General features: G+C 47.4%; 9 protein-coding genes across 9 annotated transcripts; 5 read left to right on the top strand and 4 right to left on the bottom strand.

The window, feature by feature from the left end:
• Positions 1 to 21: 21 nt before the first annotated feature.
• On the top strand, positions 22 to 857 carry EYB26_005738 (uncharacterized protein; the record flags this gene model as incomplete). The annotated part of the gene is made up of 4 exons (XM_054265021.1): positions 22 to 24; positions 119 to 516; positions 641 to 757; positions 848 to 857. 4 exons carry the CDS (start codon positions 22 to 24, stop codon positions 855 to 857), a joined length of 528 nt encoding a protein of 175 aa, XP_054120996.1.
• A 414-nt stretch (positions 858 to 1,271) lies between these two features.
• EYB26_005737 (uncharacterized protein) lies at positions 1,272 to 4,114 on the bottom strand (the record flags this gene model as incomplete). The annotated part of the gene is made up of 4 exons (XM_054265020.1): positions 1,272 to 1,332; positions 1,394 to 1,560; positions 1,619 to 3,751; positions 3,803 to 4,114. 4 exons carry the CDS (start codon positions 4,112 to 4,114, stop codon positions 1,272 to 1,274), a joined length of 2,673 nt encoding a protein of 890 aa, XP_054120995.1.
• Positions 4,115 to 4,364: 250 nt separating this feature from the next.
• On the top strand, positions 4,365 to 5,132 carry EYB26_005736 (uncharacterized protein; the record flags this gene model as incomplete). The annotated part of the gene is made up of 5 exons (XM_054265019.1): positions 4,365 to 4,427; positions 4,483 to 4,577; positions 4,641 to 4,685; positions 4,744 to 4,935; positions 5,003 to 5,132. 5 exons carry the CDS (start codon positions 4,365 to 4,367, stop codon positions 5,130 to 5,132), a joined length of 525 nt encoding a protein of 174 aa, XP_054120994.1.
• A 528-nt stretch (positions 5,133 to 5,660) lies between these two features.
• Positions 5,661 to 6,035, top strand: EYB26_005735 (uncharacterized protein; the record flags this gene model as incomplete). The annotated part of the gene is made up of 1 exon (XM_054265018.1): positions 5,661 to 6,035. The coding sequence occupies one exon, from the start codon at positions 5,661 to 5,663 to the stop codon at positions 6,033 to 6,035; it is 375 nt and encodes a 124-aa protein (XP_054120993.1).
• Positions 6,036 to 6,995: 960 nt separating this feature from the next.
• EYB26_005734 (uncharacterized protein) lies at positions 6,996 to 8,918 on the bottom strand (the record flags this gene model as incomplete). The annotated part of the gene is made up of 1 exon (XM_054265017.1): positions 6,996 to 8,918. One exon carries the CDS (start codon positions 8,916 to 8,918, stop codon positions 6,996 to 6,998), a length of 1,923 nt encoding a protein of 640 aa, XP_054120992.1.
• Positions 8,919 to 9,672: 754 nt separating this feature from the next.
• EYB26_005733 (uncharacterized protein) lies at positions 9,673 to 14,041 on the top strand (the record flags this gene model as incomplete). Its single annotated transcript, XM_054265016.1, has 6 exons — positions 9,673 to 9,762; positions 9,818 to 9,971; positions 10,053 to 12,103; positions 12,257 to 12,647; positions 12,708 to 13,417; positions 13,481 to 14,041. The coding sequence occupies 6 exons, from the start codon at positions 9,673 to 9,675 to the stop codon at positions 14,039 to 14,041; spliced, it is 3,957 nt and encodes a 1,318-aa protein (XP_054120991.1).
• Positions 14,042 to 14,598: 557 nt separating this feature from the next.
• Positions 14,599 to 16,504, bottom strand: EYB26_005732 (uncharacterized protein; the record flags this gene model as incomplete). Its single annotated transcript, XM_054265015.1, has 4 exons — positions 14,599 to 14,791; positions 14,856 to 16,100; positions 16,159 to 16,380; positions 16,449 to 16,504. The coding sequence occupies 4 exons, from the start codon at positions 16,502 to 16,504 to the stop codon at positions 14,599 to 14,601; spliced, it is 1,716 nt and encodes a 571-aa protein (XP_054120990.1).
• A 742-nt stretch (positions 16,505 to 17,246) lies between these two features.
• EYB26_005731 (uncharacterized protein) lies at positions 17,247 to 18,710 on the top strand (the record flags this gene model as incomplete). The annotated part of the gene is made up of 3 exons (XM_054265014.1): positions 17,247 to 17,341; positions 17,413 to 17,508; positions 17,582 to 18,710. 3 exons carry the CDS (start codon positions 17,247 to 17,249, stop codon positions 18,708 to 18,710), a joined length of 1,320 nt encoding a protein of 439 aa, XP_054120989.1.
• A 654-nt stretch (positions 18,711 to 19,364) lies between these two features.
• EYB26_005730 (uncharacterized protein) lies at positions 19,365 to 27,514 on the bottom strand (the record flags this gene model as incomplete). Its single annotated transcript, XM_054265013.1, has 11 exons — positions 19,365 to 19,426; positions 19,515 to 19,571; positions 19,628 to 21,714; positions 21,772 to 21,823; positions 21,874 to 22,437; positions 22,491 to 22,690; positions 22,745 to 22,848; positions 22,903 to 23,477; positions 23,530 to 23,677; positions 23,738 to 26,781; positions 26,851 to 27,514. 11 exons carry the CDS (start codon positions 27,512 to 27,514, stop codon positions 19,365 to 19,367), a joined length of 7,557 nt encoding a protein of 2,518 aa, XP_054120988.1.
• Positions 27,515 to 27,969: the final 455 nt, after the last annotated feature.

Genomic DNA, 27,969 nt, shown 5'->3' with positions numbered 1-27,969 from the left:
TCTTTTGTTTGGGCTGTAACCATGGTATGTCCCTTTCCTACAGATCTATCATTGATTTTGAAAAGCCACATTACAACGACTAAAGTTCTGTGTATCTGACCAATCTGTCTATATCCAGTCTGATACAGGTCTCCCAGAAGGCTGGGAAGTGCGCCACTCCAACTCTAAGAATCTCCCCTACTACTTCAATGCCTCGACCAAAGAGTCTCGCTGGGAACCCCCGTCCGGAACCGACTCGAACAAGCTAAAGGCCTACATGGCAGCCCATCACAGCGGTCCCTCGGGCGTCGCAGGCCTGCCTGCAGAAGGCAAGATCCGTTGCGCCCATTTACTTGTCAAACACCGTGATAGCCGTCGACCCAGCAGCTGGCGCGAGAGCACCATTACACGAACCAAGGAGGAAGCCATTGAGATTCTCCGTGGCCATGAGCAGCGCATCAAGTCTGGCGAAGTACGCTTAGCTGATCTTGCAGTATCCGAGTCAGACTGCAGTTCCGCTCGCAAGAAGGGTGATCTGTAAGCCCCCCTCTCCTCCTTCATTACAAGCCTATCGTTGGTGAATAGCCAGCCTCTATACGACTAACCATCCGCCCACTTCTTTCTTCTTACATTTCTCACCTCTTTTCTTAACGCGTCATAGGGGCTTCTTCGGCCACGGCGAAATGCAAAAGGAATTCGAAGAGGCCGCTTTTGCCCTCCAACCGGGAGAGGTCAGCTCCATTGTTGAGACGCAATCTGGAGTGCATCTGATTGAGCGGTATGTTGACCGTCCTGAGGATTGGTATCATCTGTACCCAGCCCAGCCGCAGAACTGACCTAGACGTTATTTTTCGTCTTGTCTGTGAAGTCTACAATAAAATACCACGCCTTTTTTCTTCGCTGGAATGGCTCCTATCAGGAGCGAGGATATTGGCGGTTTATTGTTCGCGCCGAGATTCTACGTTACGAAACCGGGAAACTACTTCTTCCTATCTTACGATATCGATATGATTTGGGGCTCAAGAATGGGGGGTGCATTTGGGCAGTCGATTCTGGTTTGCATAATTTGCGAGTAACTGGACTCGTCTACTCTTTTGTATTACTATCTTACTCAAGACGTTTGTTGCATGGCAGCCCTGACTGTGCTCAGATTGCCCCGATATATCAGTCTCTGCCCAAAAAATGAAAGAAAGACATGTCTCTGAATATGACATTCACGCTATTTAACTATCCAATGACTACGCGAAAGAAACATAAAGTAATCCGTCAACATTTTCTAATGTAGTAGAAACTTATGAGAAACTCGAATTCAACCGATCGAGTCTCGTCGTAATAGCATCAATAACCGCAGATCTATAGTAATCACATTCGTCAGTTTCTGGCAACAACTCAAAAGAAACGAGGGCGAGCATACTCTCTGTCAACCATCTTCATCGCATCGGCAACTTTCGCGCGTTGAAGTTTCTGCGGAATTTTAGGCCCCGACGGACTGATGCTAGGCGCGTGTTCCTCCGGTGTAGTTGGCTGCGCTTTTGATATGATTTTTACTTCTGCGAGTAAGTCTTCAGCGATGGATTTGGCCTGTAAGTAGAGCGTTAGATATCTGTATTGCTAATCGTTTAATTGGTGTGTAACTTACGGTTTCCAGACGCGCTTTCATGGTCTGATCTTGTTCATCATCGTCCACAACCTTTCTCTCAATAGAAGTAGATAGTAACTTGACTTCTCCAACCCAACTCTTCTCCTTCTCGCTGAGTGGACGACCGCCTAATTTCGACATCTTCGACCGTATATCTGCGTATCTCTGTGCGAGTTTTTCCTGTCGTTGCTTGGCTGCATTAAGTCTATTATTAAGAGCACCCTCGCTTCGGGACCCCTCTTGTCGTTGACCATCTTCGCCGATATGGCTGGAAACGTTCTTGATGCGATCCGCGACTGTGGCGATGCTTTCGAGTTGATCGCGCATTTCGCCGCGGAGACGCTCGCAGCGACGGAACAAGTCGGCTGCTGCTTTCTCAAGCGAACCGGTATGGGCGGCAAGAACTCGGTGAGCTGCTGCAATCATGTCGAGTGTAGATGGGGAGAGCCGGAGAGGTTCTTCCAATGTGTGCCTGTGTCGGTGTGGGACATGTTCTTCGATGAAGGACTTCAGCGGTTCATCTGCGTAGAAGATTGCAGGGACTTGGTACGGCGAACGGCGCGGCTTGCTGAGTGGCTGGAGGCCTTGAGTGGCTATTGTTTCGAAATCTCCACGTAACGACTCGGAGAATGAGGCTAGAGCCGGGTTCTGTTGCTCGTTGAGTTCTACGGCTTGTGGAGTAGAGCCCCTATACGTCAGAAGGAGTTGGCCGAGATCGTAGTCAGAGAAAAGTACGGAATTGGCAAGATGCTTCGGTTCTTCAGCTGACGAAATGTCGTTCTCATTCAGTTGGATGAGTACTTCACGAACGGCAATGTTTCCATCACAGAGCACGTTAAGCCGGAACTGTGATCCTGAAGCATCCTCGGACTGTAGCTCAGCCTCTAGTCTCTGAGCCCATGAGGACAGAGAAATAAAAGACACGTTGTTGGTGGTTGTGAGGTAGAAGGAGTATCGAGAATCAGTGTCCAAAGTAAATGTGGGCCAGCAATTAGCTTCACGCAAATTCTCTCGCACAGTATCCAGTGACTCGACAAGAAGAAGATCAGCTGGCTCCGAAAGCGGAGTTGTGAATGTGTTCGCTTTGGCTTTGGGGAGCCACTGGCCTTCTACTCCATCTAGCTCAAGACAGATGTGAACACGCCCGCTTGATGTCGATAAACAGATTGTCGTATAAGGCAATCCTTCCTGCGCATTTTCCTCAAGAATACCCTCGTCATCTTCGCCCGTCATCAAGGCCGCGGTGTCAAGTCGAGCAGGAATAATAACGAAATCGGTAATTTCAAGATCATCAAATTGCTCATCGGCGTCGAATTGGAATGGGCCTTGCAAACGAGGAATCACACTTGGGTTGCTAGGACGCTTAAGAATTTCATATCCATCCACATCCGAAATATTCGCTGAGTTCTGGTCATCAATCTCCTTGAGCCATTCATATTGCTGTCGACAAGCAATAAGGTCGTCCTCCACACTTTCGATGCCCGAATATTGCTCCTCGAGTGCACCCAACTTGGGAACAATAGTAGCAGAGAGTGCAGGGATCGTCGCTGATGGTGTTTGCCACTTCGAAGGAAGCAAAGGACAGAGCGCATACAAATCACCTGGTCTCATGGCAACCCACAGAGTCATTGCCGCCCACGCATCTTCGGCTGGTTGGGCTGTGCCACCAAAATGAGCAGAGGCCACTTCCATATCAAAAGAATCTGCAGAAAACCCTTTATTCTTGCCAAAGCCCAGCGGAGTGAAATCCTCATCGGAAGACGTTCCATCAACGAGTTTCTTGAGATCAATCGCCAGAGATGGCCGGTCAAAAGACCAATGGTTGTTACGGTCCAACTCCCATACGCGCACTGCGGCATCAGCTGTGATAGTCACTATACAAGCTTCCACGTTCGAGTGAACCCCTAGCGGATGCCATAATGCTGAGACAACAGGAGACTCAGGAATGACGTGTGTGGTAGGACCTAGTTGGTATGTCTTAAGGCGAAGGGGAGTTCTTTCGGCGCTGTAAAGATGTGAGCGATCGGGCAGTATGGCGATATGTACAGTGTGTGCAGTGACAATTGCCATATAAGCGCCGTTTGGCGAAATTACGAGCTGTTTAATCTGGCCATAAACGGGGACCGTCAAGATCTACTACAGTCAGTACATTGCCAGCATATAAATACTAAAGCTTTCACGTACCCGGTATGGGTCACTCTTTGCATCGTCTTCCGTTCCCTTTTTCGTAGGAGCTTTGCTTTTCTTCGGCGAGGTTTTGGACTTGGGGCTCCATTCGGCCTTCAATGTAGCCAAATCTGTCCACCGTATTTGATTGTCGACTACCGCAAACACTTCAGTGTTGCGATGAGCCAAAGTTCTCTGCGGTCCTATATATTCTCCATTTCCGTTCTGCGTCCGACTATCGGGCTTTTTTGAAGGATCTCGAGTAAAGAATGAAGCAGCTGGGGATGGTCGACAAAGCCAAGGCGGCGTATGGCCGACGACTTTGGGCATGATCGCGGTATTGACTGTCGTCAACTCAAAACTTCGAAAAGAGTTTATATCCGATACTCGTGTGGATCAAAGGCACATATGCATTGTTTATTTTGACCACACGAGAGAAATCGAAAATGAGGTTGAGTCTCTGCGGAGAGCTACGGCAAACACGCGCTAAAATTAAATAGTGGAGCCAAGCTAAGCTTGCCTTGAGAAACTGTGATGCTCTTTCTACTTTCTATCACGTTAAAACTCAGCAACAGCCATCATGTCGAGACATTATAATACCGTTGAACGTCTGGACAGGCCTAGTGCCTATTACCAGAGCAAGGTAATCATTTCCCGCCATATCTACTTGGTTCTTGCACTAATCCGCGCTGTCGCAGAGCAAGCGCCGCAGATATAACGACCGAGACGACGACAAGCACGAGGACCCTAACGATAGCCTGAGAAATGCCACAACTCTCTATGTTGGTAATCTGTATGTACTTTCAGGCCGTGAGAAGCATTCGACGACAGAATTCAAGCTAATATGCCACCCTAGTTCGTTCTACACAACCGAAGAGCAAATTCACGAGCTGTTCGCCAAGTACGTTACTACAACTTCAATGACACGAAACAACAGTGAACTGATATAAGTATCATAGATGCGGCGAAATTAAACGTCTAGTCATGGGATTGGACCGTTTCCAGAAAACCCCATGCGGTTTCTGTTTTGTGGAGTACTACACTCACCAGGATGCGCTGGACTGTTTGAAGTATATCGGAGGAACCAAGCTCGATGAACGAATTATTCGTACAGATCTTGATCCTGGGTTTCAAGAGGGGCGTCAATACGGGTACGAATTTGTCCCGCTGCAAGAGGGCCAATCGCAAAGAGAATGGCTAAGCTAATCATGTTTGTAGGCGTGGAAAATCTGGCGGACAGGTGCGAGACGAATACCGAGAGGAATACGATCCCGGTCGTGGAGGATATGGACGATCAGTCGCAGATCAGCGCAGACGAGAAGAGGAAGAATATGGAAAGGGCAGGTAGGGTGTTCGATTACAAAGTGTAAACAGGCGTTTCGGCGGAGCGACAACTGGATTTGATCAATTACTGCTGACTTTTATATACATGAATAAAACTTGTTGTTTCGACTTATTCTTTCCTTACCCTTGAAAGAAGGAGCAAAATTTGGTTACAATTTCCGGGGACAAACTATACCGAATGGCTGCGCGCATCCTATACGAACTAAGTAAGACTACGATATAGCCGGGCAACACGATTAAATGTATTCCTAACACAACCTATCGTAACACCCTCTACCAATTTGTGGCGCAACTGGGAGATGATGACGGTGACTCGACAGGCGGTACCTAAAGGAGAACGGCGGACACGGCAATCACTCTCTGCCCAGGAGCAGAACAACATTTATTTATACACATTTTGCACCAAGGTAGGACATTTTTCAGCTAGACTTACTGAATATATATATATATTAATTCGGGCTCAATATCATGTCGTACAACAGTCATATGACGTTACTATCTATTGAGTTTCTTTGTTTATTCTACATTTCGAATGGTGCCCCATTTCAGCAAACCATTCGTCACTAGAAAGCATCCTCTACCACTCCAAAATCTTCAATTCAAGACACGAATACAACCTTGGAACCTTCATTCTGCCTTTAGACTCAAACCACAATGGCTCAAGCTACTTTCGACCTTCCCCCTGTTGAGCATGAAGACATTCCGCGACTCTCCAACATCCGTATCGCAGCTTGTCTTCCTGACAACTGCTTCAAACTCTACTTTTGACGAGCCAAGCGAATTCGAAAAGCGAGTAACAGATATGCTAGAAAGCCAAGTGGGAACTCCAACATGGCAACACATTAAAGCAGTCGATAGAGAAACTGAGCAGATAGCTGCCTGGGCCTCATGGAACACCAACAAATGATGAAATCCGACAGTGCGACAAAGAGCAAGCCCAGCTGGAGACGGATGAATAGAAAAAGATCCTGCAAAGTAGCATCTTTGACTTTCCACCAGGATTACCGATCTACGTCCAACAAGACACGGACAAATGGCTCAATCATTGGACTCGCTCACGGCGCCACAAGATTTGTAAAGCGCTCTTTACAGACCCGTCCTTTCAACGAAGAGGGATAGGAAATGTGTTGGTCCAATATGGGAACCGCTTGGCAGATGAGGCAGGCCTTCCTATCCTTCAGGACTCTCCATACGGCTATCCTATCTGCAACAAACATGGGTTTGAGACTGCATTATCTTGATGTTGATCTGAGGAAATGGGCGCCAAAGGCCGGTGGTGATGACAAGGGGTACGGAAATTATCGGTTTCGATATATGCTTAGACTATCAGCAATGTTGCAGAAACTGTCCTGATCTCGATACTTAGGGACGTGGATTACAAGCGGAACAGAATATGGTCAATGATACGGCATCTTAGAAAATGGGTTGATGCACCACGGTAGTGACGTATGATGCTTTGTTCCTCCTGTTATGATCCATGAGAAAAAAAAGTCTTGCAGAAACCGGAGCACTATCGAGCTCAGGGGTAGCAAGTTAAACACAGGAATTCGACCCAGATAGCAAGGGCGACATCAACGAAGTGGCGAAATCCTAAGTTTCCTCAGGGTAGAGAACAGTGAGAGGACGATCGTCTTCCCTCTGAATCACCGTCGCCCCCTAGCTATATCTTATCAAAGGATCCAGCTAGCTGACTGGAATCGAGATAGAATGTTTCAAATATTGAATGCATGGATATCCAAAAAGTAAAGTACGAGGGTAACTTAATATTGTACATGAAATCCCATCATCTATAGCCACCCCAACGCCTCCCATGATGCTGTGTATATATATTACAAAAAATGTATACAAGAGGAGAATATATTTGTTTTTAAATCAGAGCCTGACCGCGGAACATTGCCTCACGGACTTCCCTCACCACGTCTTTGCGATCTTTCTTACCAACGAGCACGATACCGCGACCACGTTTACCCATTCTTCCAACACGGCCCAGCCGATGGATAAAATCAATGGTTGTATGAGGGACATGATACAGAATCACAGTGCGGACGGGCAAAGTGTCGATACCACGAGAACCCAAGTCGGTGGTGACCATGACCTTAGTATTCGGTAGGCGTTTCATGACTCCAATCTCCTTTTCTTCATCAGATAGAACGAAGGGGACGGATGATTTTTGTATGCGACGCATTTTCTGCATCTCCATGATCTCCTCTGTAGTTGGAGGACGCCTGGGTGTGGTGAACTCTTCGACTATCTCCTGTGAGCGTTTCGAGGAGTCCCGTGAAAAGGGGATGGCGTCAATGCCCTTAGTTTGCAGGAATTGGGCAACTTCTTCGGCTTCCTCACGCTCGTTGACGAACACAATGATCTTTCGGACTTCCTTCTCCATGAAAGGGTTGTACTCGCCCATTGATTCTGCTTCGCCTGATTTGGCTATAGACCATATAATATCGGCACAGGCAAGGCTGCGATTGCCGTGAAACGGCTCCTTGTCGATATCTACAACACCGAGCTGGACTCGTCGTGGAATGGCGTGAAGATTTGGCGTAGCGAGACGACGAATGTCGGGGTATCTCTTGCGCAAGAAAGTGTCCAGACTGCGCGGAATAGTGGCGGAGCAAAGGACCAACTGTTTCAGCGATCCGGAGGCTTTATCGATAATCTCGGTCGTTATAGATCCAAATGACCGGTCCAAAAGTGAGTCGGCTTCGTCAACAACGATATGCTGAACACGGCTCAGAACGTATGGATCAGTCTTAGCAATCGATGCCAGAAGATGTGGCGTGGAGACGAGAACGTCGATACCAGAAGGGTTGAAAACCACACTGCGGATTTTGCGTGGCGTATCGGAAGATGCAATGTGCCCGGAACGGAATTTGACCGTGTGAGAAAAGGCCTTGACTTTTGCGCCAACCTGCGCAACCAGCTCTGATGTCGGTAGCAAGATAATAGCCCTTGGTCGTCCCGCCGAGGTGGTGAGATTCTCTGACAATTCGGGAGGCTCGAGTTCGTTATGGCGCTCCTTGGCTCTCTTCTCGCTTTCCTTTGCCTTTTCAGCTAATTGTTTCTCCTCCTCTATCTTTTCTGCCATTTCTGTTCGCTTGATATTGTCGATTATAGGTACCAAATAGGCCAAAGTCTTGCCGGATCCTGTTTCTGCCGCCAATAGGAACTGCTCATAATTGTATTGTAATTCGGATGCTTTCTTCTTCTTCGTGGGTTTCTTGTTATCTCCATCAAGTAATAGCGCGGGGATGGCGACGCTTTGAATAGGGGTGGGTGTGACATCGACAAGGTCGGGTAGGGCTTGCGTAAGGATCGAGTCTTGTACGACAGGGAGAAGCTTGAACTGGTCAAAGTTCATGATGCTGGCTATTCGTTCTTTGATCACGTTTCGCAAACCGTAGCTCAACGGAGACAGTGTAGTCTGCATCTTCAACGCTTTGTATAACGGCGATTCTTCCTTTTTCTTCTTCTCCCCTTCTTCCCCGTCTCGTCCGCGGGATGAACGTTTGATGGCAGCGTCTGATCTGGCCTTTGCATCCCCACGAAGGCGTGGCGTGGTCTGGTTCAGGTTTGACCATGGGCCCCTTTCACTGCGGGCTCGGCCTCTCTTCTTGAGATCGTCCCTGGCTACGTTCGGAGACAGAGCCATTCTTGTTGGTTTGTGGCGTAATCGCCCAGAGGACGCCCATCGCGTAGAGACGAGCCATGGTGTGTAGGAAGCGCGGAGGACCGGTAAAGCTGGACGTAAGATGGTTCTTCCATGCCAGCTCATGGACCCAACGGACATGATCACGTCCGGAATATAATTTTGGAGACAAATATAGCGGGGAGTATTTCGTGGAATCTTTTGAAGTCAAAGTACAGTAACCCTTGATTCGTGTCGACAATAATCAGTTTGTATCGGTGCAAAAAGCAAGACTTAAAGACCCCGAGCAAAAAATTGGACGGAGGCAATCCGAAGCCGCGCACTAAGCCTCTTTGGAATTAGTAAGTGACAGGGATGCGGAGAATAAGCTGGCCAATCAGACGCTGTTGATGGCATGTCCAGTTGTGTTGTCCCGGGCAACGGCGACCAAGGCGCGAGTCAACAAGGCAATCCCACTTAGGAAGGCGCTCCTTCCTTGTTTGTGTGCCTTGCTCTTGGCTCTATTTATCATTTATTTATCATTTAGTTCATTATGAAACATCTCCTGTCGTCCTGCTTCTCCTCACTCACCTTCAAAAACCGTCTCTACCTCCTCTCCTTTTATATTCTGTACAATCGCTCTGTCCCTGCTCTTTTGACCTCGAAGTTGGCTAGATCGGACCTTTTTCGAGTCAGATTGAGAGTACTCTAAAAAAGATTTGACCGGTGATATCCACGTCAAGTCAATGCCAGTGGGCCACCTACGCCATAGCATTCCAGACCCTATTACAACCCACCTCGCTCTCGTACTTGTTGGATAATACTTTCTTGTTTACCATCCTCAAAGTTTGAAGGCGTTTACTGCCACATATTGAACAGTATAAGCCAGCGACAAGATTTGGACCGTAGTCAGAAAATGACTAGCAATACACCGCGTCCTTTGTCAGAGCTGAGCCCAATGGCTCAGCGACGGAATTCTCCAAGCTGGAAACAGCCACCAGCCAAGGTACGTATCGGAATAAGTAACGCCAGAAAGTACGAAAGTCACTGATGCGTTTTAGTATTCACTGGGGTCGTCTCCATTCGATTCATCGCCATTTAATAATTCAACTTCAAAACGCCTTTTCTGGCAAGATCGCGAATCTCAATCATCATTTGTTTCTTTGAATTCGGAAAACGGAAAGCCATATGACCCAGAACTTCCCTACTCTCCAAGTAAGAGAGCGTCAATAGAAAATCTCAAGCGCGCGTCTCGCGTGAAAAATAGCAGTCTAATTGCTCGTGAACAAAATACAGAATACGACCCATCGCATATTTCTGTTCCCGAGCGGCCATTAGCAACAGGTCGGTCGTTTCACGGTCGAAGCCAGAGCGACGTGCAATCGCCACGTCGACCTGGAGAGGCAGAAGAGTCGCCGAAATACAGGCCGGTTTCACCAAGCAAAGACCAACCTTCACCCCCAAAGTCGAGTTTATCCAAAGCTACTCGATTCGGACATAAGCTATTTGACCCTGAGTCCGATATCTGGTCAGATATAGACGGTGGACCATCGCGTTTCTCTGATAGAAACCCCAAGAGCGTCACATTTGACGCTGCGCCACCTCAAGTCAACGAATATGAGATGACAACCCCTGATATGTCTTCTCTTGCAGAATCACGAGAAGGAAGTTACGAATTTGATGAGGATGAGATTGAAACAAGTTTTGATAGGGGCTCATCTCTAGATCGAGACGACAGTTTCGACGCCTCTCTCGAGGACATTGAGAAAACCCCAGTTGTCTTGCCTGACGACTGGCGGTTTATGAGCCCTGATTCGGCAAATGACGACTTGGTGAGCGAGGACGAGGACCCGTTTATTGATCACCCTGGCAGCCCCAGTCCTGATGTCCAGCCTGTGACGAATCATGATGCATCCACTCATGGCTCTCGTATTGACTCGCTCGATTCGAATGGCGAAAAGCGCCCTCTTCCACCTCTGCCTAACGCCCGGTCTGAGGATCAATCACCTCGCGTAAGCAGTCCCGATAAATTGTCTGCAGCATTCGAGCGGGGTGCCAGTGGACAGCGTGTGCTACCGCCCCCTCCTGGTCCAGCTTCATATTCCAAAAATGATATTGTGGGTTCTGGACGCCCGTCCATGAACCTCGAAGACAGATTACGACTTATGATGCTGCAAGAGAGAGACGATAATGACCAACAACTAGAACTTGAGCGCCAGAAAGAAAGACGCATGAGGAGGGCTGGTGCTCGGGAGAGAAGCGCGGGAAGTGAATATGAAGGTAGACGACCATCCGAGTCCATAGCAAGCCAAGTCGATACTCCACCACATATCTCTCGTGAGGATATTCTCAGAAACTTGAAGTCTAGAGAAGATCTCGGCTATGATGATGAAGATGACGAAGTTGATGATGGTGAATACTCGTCTCAATTCAATTCCAGCCCACCTCACATGCAATACGATCCAGATGTTCCTATTCCCTCTCTCGAAGATCATCTAGATGACGTCGATGTTCTTATCAAAGACGAGCCATTGAGTGACGACGAAGGCGACGTCTACGACATTCCAGAGTACTTCGGACCTAATGCACATGGACTACCTCTTCCTTCAAATGAAGACCGACTGGGAGATGATGAAGATGATGAGAGCAACTATTCTCGAAACTCGAGGGATACCATCAAGGAAGAACGAGATATTTCTACCGAGACGACTGAGACCGATGTCACTACAGTTCATCTTCCAGAAACGGAAGATATCAAGGAGACTATAGAGTATGACCAAGTGTTATCAGAGACCAGAGATGGGTCACCGAATGGGTTTGAGCATCTGGACTTTGGTTTGGCAAACCTCCCCGAACCGCTTCAACGCCCACAAACTCCAGAAAAGCAGACTGGTGACAAGACCGACGAGCCATCTACCCCTGATTCCGTGATTAGACATCCAGTTGACGAAGAATCTGGAGACGAGGAATCTGATTATGAAACCACTCCAGAGCCGGTCTCGGAGCTTGTTGCGACGATCAAAGCCCCTGGTACCGGCTTGAAAACTCGTCCTTCACTGACTCCCGCTGATGTACAGTCAATGGCCGCCGTCCGCCGTAAAGTTAGTGTCCAGAGCGCCATCGTACCAGTTGCTGAAACAGCCATCGAGGACACCCAGGAAGACGACGACGAACAGGAAGCACGCGATGTCGAGCAGGCAAACGACGACCTACACACTCTGGCTGTCCCGGAAGTAACCCAGAGACAAAGTAGCCTAGTCAAACTAGACATTCCATTTACTGGTTCCGGTGAAGGTCTTGACCTTGGTTTGGACAAGGAATTTGATCGAGTTATTGAGGCCCAAAAGGTTGCGTTTGATCTAGCCCTTTCCAGAAGAACCTTTGCACCATCAACGCCCAACCCACTTGGAATCCTAGAAGAATACCCATCAGGACCCATTGGAGCATTAAACCCACCACAATTTGGTACTTCTTTTGCTAACAAATCTTCACTTGGACAGAGAGGCTACCTCATGCGTCAAAACACTAAGGTTATTATTGCTTCTAGCAATACCAATGACGAACCTGAAATTGTTCCTCAGAACGCTGCTACGAAAAATGCGGAGAATAAGCCAGAAAACAACACGCCTCGCAAAGCCAGTCAACCCACTTGGACTGCTGAGCCCTGGAATGGTAAGATGCGACGTCAAAGTTCAAAGGCTCCCGGTGCTATCAAGAAGAAGCCTGTTCCAGGGGCAGTTCCGCCTTTGCCAGGTATGCCAAGCAACGTTCAGGATGTCCAACAAACCAGCGAGGAGGTAGAAATCGAGCAGCCAGAGGACGACCAAGAGAGAGGAAGATTGTTTGTCAAGGTCGTTGGTGTCCGAGATTTGGACATGCCCTTACCAAAGGGTAACTTATCCTATCATCAACTCGATATATCTATCTTCCACTGACCAATCTATTTTCTAGGGGAGAAACTTCAATTCGCATTGACATTGGACAACGGCTTGCATTGTGTCACAACATCGTGGCTCGAGCTTGGAAGAAGTGCTCCCATCGGCCAGGAATTTGAGCTTATCGTTCACAAAGAATTGGAGTTCCAACTGACATTGCAAATGAAAACCGACGGCATATTCTTGAAACAAAATCGAGAATCAGTTGTCTCTGCTACCCCTTCCAAACAAAAGTCTTCAGCTTTCAGCCGCGTCTTCGCATCTCCAAAGAAGCGCAAAGAAATGGAGATGAAGCAGCAATTGGAGCAACAAGAAAAGCAGAGACTAGAAGCCAAAGCCAATGCAGGCCCTTGGGAAAAGCTTCGCTCGGTCATTGATCGCGATGGTAGCTTTGCTCGTGCCTACGTCTCTCTCTCGGACCATGAAAAGTATGCATATGGTCGACCTTACGTTGTACGTGTTCCTTGTTTCAATGAATGGGCTGTGGAGGAACCATCAAGTGTGAAGAGCAAGAAAAGCAGCTCACTCAACATTGTTCAAAAACGACCTCCCTACAAAGTCGGTAATCTCGAGCTTCAACTTCTCTTTGTTCCTATACCGAAAGGAGCCAAGGAAGAAGACATGCCAAAGAGCATGAACGCTTGTATACGCGAAATGCGTGAAGCGGAAAACGCTGCCTCCCGTATGTGGGAAGGCTACTTGTCTCAACAAGGAGGCGATTGTCCCGTAAGCTCCCCATACCTCCTATAATGGTTGTAGAAAATGTTAATGTTAATGGCCGCCATGCAGTACTGGAGACGGCGTTTCTTCCGCTTGCAGGGATCAAAGTTGACTGCCTATCATGAAGTAACCAGGCAACCGCGTGCTACAATCAACTTGGCAAAGGCTGCTAAACTCATTGATGATAAATCGACTCTCACCCAGAAGGAGACCACTACTCGAGGAGGCGGAAGACGCAAGTCGGCCTTTTCGGAGGAAGAGGAGGGCTATATGTTTGTGGAGGAGGGATTCCGGATTCGGTTCGCCAATGGCGAGGTGATCGACTTTTATGCTGATAGCCGCGCCGAGAAAGAAGGATGGATGACAGTACTTTCAGATACTGTTGGTAAGGGCTATGCTGCGGGCACAGGTCAAATGAAAGCCTGGACAGAGCTTGTCCTCAAGCATGAGAAGGCTTTGAACGCTAAACGCGAAGCACTTGATCGTCTCATGGGACCTAACGGACTATCTTCACAACAGACGGCACCAGCATCTCAGCCAACAAAGCCTCGACACCAACATAATCTGTCACAGCCTGAAGTTCGCTCCCCTGAAGCCCGACGGGAAAAGACTCGATCTCTCATGTTTTGATGACTGCTAACCTCATAACCTTCACTCATGCTATAAAGACTTCCATTCTTGTTTACATTTCCATATTCCTCGCCGGATTTTCTTGAACTTTTTGTTATTATACCAAGCTCCTTCCTTCTCATTCTCCTCCATTTTCCTTCATGAGTCTCTACCTTTAACGTTCTTGATGTGATTTTCTTGTCTTGGCACTCACTGCTTGCACATTTGATTTTTTTCTTCCCGCCAGCCCCTTGGCGTATACTTCCTCGTTCTGGGATATTTCAATGCTCCTCAATTTTGCTGAAAGGCGTACCACGTGATATGACCAGCCATGACAGCGTTGTTCAAGGACCAAAGCAGAGCTCAAATCAGGAACATGTTTTGTTTTCTCTTTCGTTCTACAACTGTTCCCTCTCGTCTTTGCTTATGTTTTTCTTTGGTTGTAAGTTATGTTTTTGTATTGAGTAATGAATGAGTAGTCTATTCAAATCTTCTTTTTGACGCAATAGCGTTTTATCTAAAGAATGTTAACGCGTAACGGTTCATCAATATGGCGATATATCCACAGGACCCTTTTCTCAACCCCCCTCCGCGCCGGACGCATCTTCCTCAGGCTCAGATTCAATACCTGCCAAAACTTCTTCGGCTCTCTCGCCCTTCTGAGACTTAGTAGGCCCGTCAGGCGCTTGAGACGCCACAATGCCTGCCGAAGTCAAATATAGGAACGTATTTGCAGGATAATGGTCCACATGATTGAAGAAGACACCGAAACTATGAATAGAGGTTAACAAACAAACGATCAACCTACCAGCCGTGCAAGAACGAATAAACTTACGCATTTGACTCCTCCTCCTCCCTAAAAATCCGATCATAAATCTCCCTCTGCTTAAACTCATTCATTTCCTTCTCATACTTGCCAAAATCGATCGTCTCCCTATTAAACTCCTTTGCCGCCCGTTTGTTGTACGAATCAAAAATAGGATGTTCCAACAACAAACCTAAGCCCGGAGCCTTGGGAATTGATAACTTTGTAGGTCCATAACTCTCCTCAATGATTTTGGGATCACATCCACAGCGAACAATGAGTGCAACCATGGCCACCATCTTTCGGATCTGGTGCATCATGAAACTCTGTCCGTGGACTTTGAGGCTGACCCATTCCGTGCCGTTGATGATGATGGGTTCTTTGTTGGCGACGAAGGATTTTATGATGCGTTTGGAAGAGGGGTCGCGGAAGGTCTTTTGGATGGTATAGTTGTGGAAGTTGCGGGTGCCGATGTATTTGTCTAGGGCGTCTTGGACTCGTTGCAAGCGGTTTTGGGGGATGCGGTAGGCGCGTTTGGCGTTTTGGTAGGCAGCTTTGATTTGTTTGATGCTGGTGTTGATGATTTCCTTTTGCTCTGCGGTCAATTTTGGCTTGGGTGCTTCTTCTTGCACGTCGCTTGGTTGCTGTGCGCCGGCCTCGGATGCTGAGGTTTCCTGAGCTTTCTCCAGTTTAGCGATCACGTTGACAGATTGTGGTGGCTCCTTGTCAACTGCTGTTCCTTTATCGCCATCCTCTTCAATGTACAAGGCCCTCTGAACAAGTCTCCGGATCTCTTCAGGCACTTTCTCCAAGATAGGCTTGATCTCGTTCTCGTCAATGTTTTGCCAAAAGTCCAGGACTCCCTCTTGTCTTGCGAGAAATCCTTCCATATCCTCGTTTTCCTCGGCAAGCTGCACTGTCTTCTTACCCAAGTGCGTGCTTGGGTGGGGTGGCAGAAAGCAATGAGTAGGAATTAAATATTCGTACATGCGAGAGTCGCAAAGTTGATAGCAACTGAAACCCTTGGTCACAGTCTCATAACCCCAGACACGGATCTGTGGGCTTAGATTATCATTGATTTTCTGAACAATGTCGGGATCTTCGACGATCAACTTGAGGGATACAACGTTTCCAGCAGCGTGTACGCCTCTGTCCGTACGAGCACATCGGACGAGCGAAGATTTTTTGGGATCCGCTGCGTTAGCCTTTGAAATTGCGCCAGCAGCGACAAAGGCAGCGAACAAGTCGCCCTCAATTGTCTTCTCAGTTGGACTCCTACATTGACAATGTCAGTAATTCGTCTCTGATCTGCCTACCACGAGATTAAACTTACAACTGCATGCCATGGTACCCCGTTCCAGAATACCCAATCATAACAGCCACCTTTTTCTTCGGTCGTCGTTCTTCAGCCGCAATATCCTCGGCGGAAAATTGAGTAGCATAAATCGGCACTGGCGCCTCGCCATTCTCTATTTTCCGCTTCTTTTGCGCTTGTTCTTCATCATTTCGTTCTTTGTTGACTTCGCGATCGTTCCCATCCTCCCTTTTCTGTCGACTGCGATTTAGTCAGAAAAGGGCATTTCAGGAGAAGGGGAATACAAATGAGAAGGGCGCAGGACCTACAAATATTCGTTACGTCCCAAATGGCGTTTCTGATATTTTCCACCTCTTCCTGCCATATTGACGTTTCAGTGGTGATCCGAGTGACAGATTTGATATGATTGAATCGCAAAAGTCGTCTAGTAGGTGAAATTGATGGCACGAACGAAGTCGCGATACCAGCTCGAGCCTTTATACTCGACTGGGGAAAAAGTGGTGACAATTGCACAAGTGCCCTTCTTCGAATAGGGATGCTGTACATAGGCGCAAGAGCTGAGAATGCAGATCTCCAACTGTGAACCGACTGTATGATTCTACTCGATGCGCCTAGAACTCTTATTGTCAACAGTGGTCCTTCCAGATCTTTTTTGACATTAAGATGGAAATTATTTCTCGGCGGCTAACGGCGGTCGGCGAGGTGGGCCTTCGTATGATTGGCCAGATAGCTCTGTAAAGTCTATTTGTACTAGTGCCAAAGCGGCAGGCGGTATAAACTCTGTTACTATCTGTGAGTATTGCTCATCAATGCAAAGCATCATTGATCTGCTTTCATTCACCCCTTTCTTCAGTTTCACTGCGAAGCGGCTGCTTTCGCATCTGTCACAAGGAGGTTGCGGGTTTTCCAGCTTATCTATAAATCTTCTTCTCGAGCCTTTGCTGGGAAACGACGAAGGGTCATGTCGTTTTCACCCGTCATATAGGTCCTCTACATTCTGGTCCCGACTTTCAGTCGACGACACCACTCCACCACTCTTTAGCCGCCGACAGTGTCGTTTCGCCCTCATTAAAAAAGTTGCCCCTTATATTGCTGCATGAGGAATAATGGATTTGGCAAGCGCCCTGGTCCGGAGCGTTGTTCGCGCTTTCTACGAAACCCGTCAGATTCTGGTGGTCGATGCGCTGTTTATACACTCGGTGTATGCCTCCCGAGTTCTGCTATTAGGATGAGGTATTGATGTGAGATAACCGTCGCTGACATTATTCTCAGACTTCATGCCGAAGACCTCGCGCATCTACTCGGCATGCAGCAGAAGGATTTGCGGAAGCTTTGTTCTAAATTGCGGGAAGACCGCCTTATAGCAGTGTATAGCCCTCACCCGTGGATCTTGCACGTTTCCTACTTATGAATTACTAAAGCAAGAATTTTACGCATATAGTCATACACGAAGTGAAATTCGTGAAGGTTCAACTCGGCCCGTGAACCGCGATTACTACTATATCCCGCTGCACCCAGTCATTGACGCAATCAAATATCGAGTACTTCGTTTAACGTCCACAATCAAAGCGCAGTATACGCCGAGCGAGGATCGGAAGGAATATATATGTCTACGATGTGGATCAGAGTGGACCGAACTCGACGTTCTTAGTCTCTACAGCGATGAAGGATTCGAATGTCAATCCTGCGGTGCTATTTTGGAACGTACTGAAGATGTCAAAGGCACGGAGGGCCTCGACCGTACGGGTCACGAGAAGAATAGTAAACTAATGGCTCAACTGGAAGCATTTACAACTCTGCTCAAACAAATCGACGCAACAGATATTCCGATCAACGATTTTGAGACCGCATGGGATCACAAGGTCGAAGTGATTCGCAACCAACAAACCCATCCCTCAAAACCTGCCATCGCTGCAGCAGCGAAACAACCAGCAGCAGTTCGCGGGATCCAGAGAGTTGACGCAGCCGCAATTGAAGTGTCGGTCCAGTCGTCGGCCGAGAAAACCGCCGCCGAACAAGAGGCAGACGCAGCTCGCAAAGCGGCTTTTGAGAAACAAAACGCTCTCCCCGTCTGGCATACTCATTCAACCGTTTCCACTACCGCCGGTAACGTGGGCCAAATGAAGGCCGAAACAGACGCGGAAGTCAAAGCCGAAATCAAAGATGAAGGCGATGAGGCAAAACCAAGCATGGATGCGCTGGACGACATCGCAGCATATTACGCCGAGATCGCCAAAGCCAAAGCCGAAGAAGCAACCTCGCCGGATGAAGATGACTCTGATGATGAGGATGAAGACGATTTTGAGGATATCTCTGTTGTAGGCACACCGGCCGCGACTACACTTGGCCAAGGCCCAACCAGTGCGCCGGCTTTGGGACGCTCCCCCATGGCTGGAATCAAACGAGAATTGGAATCAGAGTCCGGTAGTAGTGCGCCTCAAACTGCCACCGATACGCCTGCTACTCCAGCCGATGATGGTCCGGTTTCTAAGAAGATCAAAACGGAGGAAGACTCTGTCAAGAAAGAGGAAGAATCCGATGAAGACGAAGAATTTGAGGACGTTTCGTGAAAAGTTTTTCTTGTTATTAACTTGTACAACATATAAAATTTCTGTTCAATGGCGACTTGGCGACTTTCCGGCGGGTTTACTTTTCCTCTTTAATGACTCAGTGCCCCTTTCACTGAGTTTCGTTTCCTTGCTATTGATATCATGTACCAACATTTACTTATTGCTCAAATAGGGGCTGGTAGGCAAATCTGATTTCAAATTTAGATACCCCAATACTTCATCACTCATAATCTAGGTAGCGGACCAAGAGAAACCATTATCTAGCAAACATGATGGGGGAAAACGCAATAGAAAACGAGAACGCTGCACGTTCCATTCAAATAATCATTCATTAAAAACAACCCAGAAATGCATGCCAAATAGAGGGAGGAAAAAGTAAAAGTCTGCTTCGCCCGTCCGACCAACCTTGTTTATGTGATTGATAACATTAGAGAGAAAACGCCTTCATAAATGCAAGAAATAGGGGGGAAAGACGTTTCGTGGCCAAATTGATGCGCCGTCATTTCTCCAGTCCCTTCATCTAACAATTGTATTCGTTCGGTGTGATGTTTCGAGCGGAACGTGTATGTCTGTCGCTCCCAAATAGACTCGCATATAGAGAAAAGGTGGCTTTGTAGGCATTGAATGGATTCTCTTGACTGTAAGATGGGTTGATCATGGTGTTGCCATGCCAAATTCAGAGTCGCTCCCCATAACAGACTGATCATCCCAATCTTCTGGTGAAGCAAAATCAGACGCTGAATATTATAACGGTCAGAAAAGAAAAAAAGAGAACTTAGACATATGAGAACGCAAGCTACGTACCGGATGCTATCTCTTCGGGCACATCCACTGATAATTGGTCGATAGCACCGAGGACAGCTGAATGTATGTTAGATGGAGATTCTAAACTGACTGAAGGATAAATGAAGGCTCACCTTCAGCTTGCTGCATGAATTCCGCATCATCAGCATCGCTCTCATCATAGTAAGTTCGTAGACAATGCGCGATCACCACTCGTATGTTGTCCACAACCTTGTTCTCTACAGTTTGCCCTTCACTAGTGAGATATGTCTTCCTCAAGACCTCCACACACGACTGACCAAGTTCCCTGGCGACCTTGTAATAGAAGGACCGATACTCGTCGCCCATGTCTTCCCGGTCTGGGTTGAACAGAGCATTCCGCAGCAGGTCAAATGTGACGTTCTTGACCACTCTATCTGGATAAATAAGAAGAGTGGGTGCCCATTCGGGAACGCGCTCCACAACCTTCTGGGTGAACCAAATGTCATCCTTTTCAATACGTTCGTTGTGACAAGAAATGATGTTTGTGAAAAAGTTAATATGCTCTCTGCCTCCACTCTCGCCGATGGAGTCAACTCCTTTAGCAATATAATCAATGATATCAACGACTTGCTGTTCGTTGGGGCTGCGAGAACAAAATACCAACGCCGCTTCAAGGTAAGGCGCGCAGAGTTGTGCTGGAGATGCTCGGAGACCGTCCTCAAGGACTTTGATTATCGGTTGTGTGAGATTAGCTTCAGGCTCTGCGTCGAGCAGGAGAGAAATGATCGATCGAATGGCAGCTGGATTTATTTGATGTTGGAGAATCTTTTTTACAAAGACAAGTTCCCCGTTATTGTCCCTTCCAAGCTCGAAAATAAAAGTGCTTTCAGTGATAGTTAGAGAATAACGGCCATCACTAGTGGTGCGGGGTTCGTCGTCAGGTGTAGGTGACAATGTCAAATCGATGTATTTCAACAATTGCGCAAGTAGTTCCATCAATTTCCGATGCGAGAACTTGCGCCCACGTTCCAAAAGTCTGTGATAGTTGGGATATTGCAGCTTCAGGCTCTTTGAATCCTCCCTATCTAGCCAAACCATCTCAAGACATTTGAGAAGGAAGCCATTGTCAAGCAAGATATTGATTTGTGGGGATTGAAGAGTCGTGAGGATGGCCAAAAACTCGAAATAATCATCCCAAGAACGATTGGCTGTGTAGAGTATAGGCCAGAGATTGTTCAACCCTACCACAATGTACTGCCAACAGTCTGTGTACTTCGATCGCCACTTTGCCCGCTCTGAGTCATCCAAGGTCTCGTCAGCTGCTAGCTCATGGACTCTGACAAGAGCCATGATGAATATTTTCACGGAAACGCTACGGACTTGCTGGGGAGCTTTCAGAATCAAATTGCGTAGTCCTGTATCTCGATCACGGATCCATTTGATGATCCTCAATGCTCCCTTTGGGGTTTCTTGAAGGGTCCTTCTCAGCTCAGGCATAATCCGGTCCCACTCCGGCATTTCTTTAGCTTTTGCGATCAATTGTTCCACGGTATCCATGGCCACATAGATAGTTTCCTTCTGTAAGTCCGAAGCCACAGTCGAACCCGATAGCACATGCTCCTTCGATAGTTGGAGAAGGCAGCGAATAAAATAGGCGTGGTAAGGGTCCAGAAGACAGTATGTGCGTATGAAAATCTCATTCTCCATGGCGATGTGATTTCCAAGGTCGAGTGGCAAGGGTACATGAACAGGTGTGTCTTTCATCGTGGGCTTGTACAGTTCCCTCTCAGCATCCATTCTAGAGACACGCTGATAGAACAGCATATACGCGTTCCAGACTTTTCCGAAGCGCGTATGTCCCATGGACGGTCCGTGATAGTCGTTTGATCCTCCAAAGCATTGTTCTGCGATCTTTGATGGGTCAAAAGAAGTAACATCTGCATCGTTGAATTCGACCCACGACTTCTTGGTTCCAGCAGTTGGGCGCTCCCGAATATAACTATAGTAATGACCTGATTCAGCAGTCCCGCTGTGAACAAGTACGCCGACTAGCTCAAACATATCCTCTTCAAGCTTCATGTTTGAATCTGAGAGATATTCCACTTTGTACGGAGTCATATCAATGCGTTCAGGAAACTGAAATTCATCATTGATCTTGCTTCGCATCATCGTAAGCATGTCAAAATCGAATCGTTTCAGATGGAATATAAGATTGTCGGGGATTTCTTTCAAGCATGCTCTAAGAAGATACGTCAGTTGGAAGACGCGAAATCAATATCAGAGAGGGGCTGCCTACCGTTTCACCGCGTCGACGTGGCGTCCACAGGATGTGCACGAGTATTTGTTGTCTTCACAATGTTAACAGATATACCTCGATCATGCACACGAGAAGACCAACCTCCTTGCATTATCTCGCCCTCGACATATGCCTGAAGACTTTCTTCGAGATTCGCTTTACCCTTGATATCGCACTGAATTGCCGAGAAGGGTTCAAGACGTTCTGAGATATGTTCGCACTCTTTAGACTTGATCTGTTGGACCAATTGTCCACCGTAGAAGGCCCGGAATCGTTTCTTTGCTTCTGGATTAGTTATTTGAGCTTCCCAACGGTCAAATAGCAGGTTATAAAACTCGTCAACATCCATCTGAACGTTGACGTCAATTGGCTCATTGTCGTAAGTCCGTATAGAACATACTGCGCCCTCAGGATCAACATGTTTGGACCATGTTTCTTGCATATTTCCAAAAATTTTCTTCGTCTCCGCGAGGAGCTTCTGTGATGATTCTGGGTCGTCTACGGAGACTTGGAGCATAAAATCACGAAAGTCGATGTTCATGAAAAGCTGTGTAAAGAGTGAGTTCAGATAGCACGTGTTTGACAGGTTCTTCAATCCCGCATAGCCTTCGGGAGACCTGATTGCCTTCAGTCGATCGATAGCCCAGGTAGTATTATACGTATAATCTTCAAGTTACTGTGAGTGAAAGCTCAGTGGATTTAAAGTAATGCGTACTTACCACGTGGAATGAGATCATTCATCAGATCGATAACTCTCCCAAAGTTTTCTTCCTGTCTAGCCAACAAATACAAGATCTTGTACAGCTCTTCTCTTGTCTCCTCGTTCATCACTGGAATGCGCGGCGTGATGAGTTCCGTATCAGATGGTTCTGACAGGTCGGGGAATAGGTAATTGTTGACAAGGCTATCAATGAGGACACTATCGCCCGGTCAGCATGCTCAAAGTGTCGAAACCGAGACAGGATTCACTTACGCGGCATTGATCGTTGTTTCTCTCTTGACAGCCACCTCTAAACATAGTCGTAAGAGGCGCGCAAATCCCAATATGACATGATCCACAGGTTCACGTCCCACAAACTATGGCATATTTAGCCAATCGTACGGCATCAGTAAACACATGCCATGACTCACCTCTTCGGTTTCATGGCTAAGCATGCTCTCGCTCCACTTTGAAATGTATTCGGAGAAGTCAACGTTTTGCGGTCCTCTTTCAGCGACTGATCGGAAGACCCAAATAGCAGCAGAGAAGTATTCCTGAGATTGTTTTGCGAAACGAACTGAATTCTGCATATTCTGTACAAAGCCATCCCAAATAGTCGAGATTATGTCAAGAATAGTCGAATCCTCAGGCTGGTTTGGTCGGTCTACGTTGCTCGCATTCGCGCTTGCCAGTCTTTTCGGGGCAGAGATATTGCAGGTGGCCGTTATCTTTTCCGCAACCTGACGGCGTATCAACTGGCGTTTCTCATCTAGAAGGAGTGAGAAGATCAATTCCTCGAACCGAGCGTGCTGCTTGGTCACATTCCAAAAGTCCTGATGGCGTATGGAAGCATCTATGAGTACTGATATCGAATGGCAGATGAGCCTTTGAATATCGAGCTCGCTAATTTGGGAAGGGTCTGCATTTTGTGCAGCTTTTATGAAAAAGAGCAATTGCCCAACTAAAGCTTCAGCATTAGGGAGAACCAGTGGGTCTGTCGTTTTCACTAAATCATCATTTAGTATTTGAGTAAAAGATATCACTGCGGCGATACGCACCTGAAAGGCATAAAAGGAGGCACTCCAGTAGATGACGTGCGAAAATCAAGTTCATATAATCGTCTCTATTTACTGACATTTCGGGGCGAGTCAAAGCACCCACTAGCACCTGAGTGCTGTGAGCAATGAGACTGGATGGATATTCGGCCTGAGATATATTGGTAAGTGTCGTCAATTGAAGTGGGAATAGATGGCTCCAATGACGTACCTCAAGTAAATACTCTCGCAAACAGGTTGAAAGAGCTTTCACAGAGTATAGCAGCTTATACGGTTTCTCCATTGGGAATAGCTTGTCCTCTGTGTTGCTCTCCACTTTCACCATTTCTTTAACCCGTTCTTGTGGTGGGAAGACAATAAGAAAATCATAAATTTCATGAGCATATCTCTCATCAAGGTCTAGAAGATCGTAAAGGTCATCAAAATGCTTCAAAATTTCAGAGTCAACGAGTGTGAGTGATTGGCGCCTGCCAGCAGTCGCCGTTTCGGTGCCATCCGGGATCTTTCTAATAATGAGAAGACCTTTGATGTTGAGGTCTTGCACCGTCATTTCCGGATTCTCTAACAAATTGATCTTTTGGCCTCCAAAGATCACACTGAATTTGCTGAACCCCGTCACTCGTGTCAAACGATTGACCAACTCAGCAGCTGTGCAAAGACTGCCTATACGTAAGGTAGACACCCGAGACTGCTTGGATTCTTGGAAGCTTTGATAGGAAATTTCAATAGGTTCCCCTCGGCCGATCCGTTCCGGAAGTTCAGGTGCCTGGCTTTGCGGAGGACTGTACTGAGGCCGACTGCGAAGTCCCTGGAGAAGCTGCTGTAGAAATAAAAGAGATCGACTCAGCTTCAATCCTGCAGAGGCGATCTCTTGTTCGCTAGCTACAGTGACCATAGCATCGCCTTCAGAGCTCATAGTATCATTTGAACCTTTTAGGGTCGAGGCAGCAGACTTAATCTGATCCACGCAGCGATCAACCAAGGAGATGTGTGTCGCTTCAGCTGCGGATGCCGGAGCCCTGCGTATCAAACCGTGGTCAAGATATACTTCGATTGCGAAGTTCGTCGCTCGTCCTTCAATAGTGTTGGGAGGTGCCGTGAGGATAAAATGCCAGATGCGGTCCACGCCTGGTAATGTGATAATTTCGTTCTCCGCAGCAACCGGGGGGGGGTTGAAACGTATTTCATACTGGACTGCATGCTCGGCAAATGACATGATCTCCTGGGAATAATTTTCTGGCGAGACACTCGGTAGATAATGATGAAGACACCTCTCTATGAATGGGTTTGGAGTCACGCAGATCTTGGTGACACGACATAGCATTTCCCACAAGGAGCTTCTCGCGGATTCTATATTTCCAGCCATAAAAATCTTCGTCCAGAGAGTGTCGCTGAGTTCTGGTGTGATAGTGTCTGGAACTTTATCGATGAGTCGACCCAAAAAGTGGACACGGGACAATACAGCATTTTGTGAGAACCTGTCAGAAACTTCGAAGATGCTACCCCAGAACTGTTCGAATTCCATAATGACTAGAGCAGTCAGTTCATAGTCCGTAGCCAAAGCTCTAATCTCCTGGGAGTCAAAAGTTGTCGGGATCAAGGCGTTCAATGCTTGTATGCTTCCTGATGCAAATTCGTTTCTTTCACCAATATCTTGAATACATCGCTCATAGACATCACGCTTATCTGACTCGCTCATGCCTAGATTTAACAGCTGCTGTAGCTGACCGCCTGCAAATCGTTGTAGGGTGACTTTTTGTTCATCGGTGATGTCGGGGCACGAATTCGACTCCCGTATGAGGCGCACACATACTCGCAAGGGGGTTGAATCAAGATGCGAAGTTTCCAGTGGATCGGCTGCTTGGTTTTCCTCAAACTTCTCTCTCATAGTCCGGAATAGTAAATCGCAGAATTCGATCATCCGTTGGTCAAAGCGATTTATGGGAAGCTCAAGGAGTTTGGAGGAGAGATAGAGAAGTGCATGAGAAGTGGATGGGTGCATCACAACGGTGCGGCCTAACATTGTGAGAACTTCACCAACGGTCCTTTGGTCTTGGCCATCTGTGACAGCTTTCCAAATTGTGTCTGTGTCGGCGTCGGCATAAGTGTTCGTCACTATGAAGAAACCCACAATGTTGCCGCCGCGGCTAATTATTTGAGGATGTGAGCCCACGCCGACAATGTATTCGATGATCTGTATGTCGCGTAGAAATTTCAGGAGGTATTGCACAAGCGGAACATCGACGCCGTCAGGGTTGCTCTGAATTTTCTGCCGCCAAATATTAACAAGATCTACTTGCATGGCCTCAGTGCCCCAGACTCGTAACTCCATCCGCCCATCCATGATGTGCCTTTTCAAAGTGTTGAATTTCCAAGCATTGATTACGATCAATGCAGATTCCTCGCTGCTCGCTTCAGGTATGTTTATGGACAGGTCTTCGGCAAGCTTGGTAGCAAACGAGGCATCAAAATCGCAGTAGACTCGCAGGGCAGTGTTGATATGGCGTGACAAATTTTCGCTGATATCTGCAGTGAGCCAAGGCGCCTTTTTGGTGATAGCATTCTGGTATGCCTCATCCAATTTGCGGAATAGAGGATAGGAGTCTTTGATAGTCTGGTTCATTATTGGCGAGTTGATGAATTTTTCGTCCGCACCAAGTTTTCGTCGTTCGGTTCGAGATTCCAGCAAGTTAGAGACTACTCCAACTGCTGGTAGCAGAGATTGTGCCAGCTGAGGAAATCGAGGGAGTAGAGGAAGAAGAATTGAAATGTACTCCGATATGTTCGATAAGATGTTCAAGGGAGCTTCCGTCATATGATCACATACTTGCGCCACAAGATCCATAGCTTTTGACTGATAGACCCGTAGAAGAGCTCGGAAAAAGGGGATGTTTTGCATCTGCAAAAGCCAGGCAAGAGACTGCACGTAAGACCGAGAGATACATTCCGCGGGCTGCATTGATGGAGTTTGTGAAACGACTGTGAGATAACTGATGTCGAGCCGAAGCATATGGAGTGCAAGTTGTCCAAAATCTAGAAAGAATTCTTCCAAAAATATCAGTAGACCAGGGCCTTGATTTTGGTTAAAAGCGACCTGTCTACGGAGCAATCCTTCTATTATCGAAGGAAAGTCTTCCCAGAACTCGCGGTCAGGGTCATCCCGTATTGTTTCCAGAGTAACTTGTGATAGGCTGTCAACACAGCCAGCAAGCCATTGCTTGATGAGGTTCAGGATCGTGTAATCATGATGAAGAGCTTTCCATTGTTAGTGATAAAATCGTTATAAGATGTCATAGACTAAACTTGGACAAACAAATGACGTACCTTTTTCAATAATGCTGACTGTCTCTTCCAGAGACTCCCTTAAGTCTGGGTTGCCATGTAGCTTTGGGAAATGGTCGACCAGGGAAAACTGTTCATGGACCTGAACTATCCCCGCCGAGCTCTGCTCTTGAACAGCATCCCCTAATGGACGCCATCGAGATGTATTTGGGTCCTGGTCCATATCCTCCACTTCGGCGACCTCTATCTCTGGACTTCGTGAGGGAGATGAAGATATCGAAATGGCAGTGGAAGACTGTGCACCGGCCATGATGGTATCTTCTGACTGCAGTATTGTAATGTCTGTTGTATCCAGCTCAATGCCATTTTCTTCGCGGGGGAGTTCTTGGACAGACGAAATATCCTGTATGATAACGCCGGGTTGCGAGGGGGACTTCATATTGATCGTGACCCGACCTGAGAGAGGCTGAGAGGAGGTAAGCTCTTGGTCGTTCGGTGTTTTCGGGGACGCGGATTGCTGGACAGGCGACTCTTCAGTGGATATGGATTCCCGCGAATCAGCTCCGCTGTCCAGACGAGGACGTTTTCTGGTAGTCTGAGAAGATAAGTCTTCCATCTGCTCGTCATGAGAATGTGTCGGCTCTTCTGGTAATAGAGCACTAGGCGGGGTGCTAATGCTGGAGCTGCCTAGCGGGGTACCTGCCATGACATTTTCTCTTGCCCTGCTCCTGCGATTTGGAGAATTCACAAATCGAAAGGACCGACTGAGCGGAGCGGCTCGTTTGGTCTTAACAGCCGACTGGAAAGAGAAACGAGCGGTGCTGTGTTGGTCGGGGGCGTGGATAGCACCACGCAGGCGTAGCTGCCTTGCCAAGAATTTTGAGTTAGCCGCGGAAGCTGCAGGTGAAAGTTTGTTGTATGTATGTATGTAAGATGAACGTGGCTGTTCAACGGTAAGAAAAAACCAAGTGAGGTCTAAACGAAGAATCGTCCAAGTAAAAAAAGTATCCTGGCAAATGACTGAGAATAGAGTGAGTTGAGAGAGGGAGCAAAGGTTGATTTAAAAAAACCTTAGATGGGAGAGTAAACATGAAGGTCTTTGTGAGGAGAATTTGGCATCATAGCTGCTGCATGGTACTGATATGACAGGCGTACGGTGTG

Source organism: Talaromyces marneffei, chromosome 4 (assembly GCF_009556855.1).
Source record: "Talaromyces marneffei chromosome 4, complete sequence".
In the NCBI taxonomy this organism is placed as follows: Eukaryota; Fungi; Ascomycota; class Eurotiomycetes; order Eurotiales; family Trichocomaceae; genus Talaromyces; species Talaromyces marneffei.
This window is presented reverse-complemented; position numbering and strand designations above follow the sequence as displayed.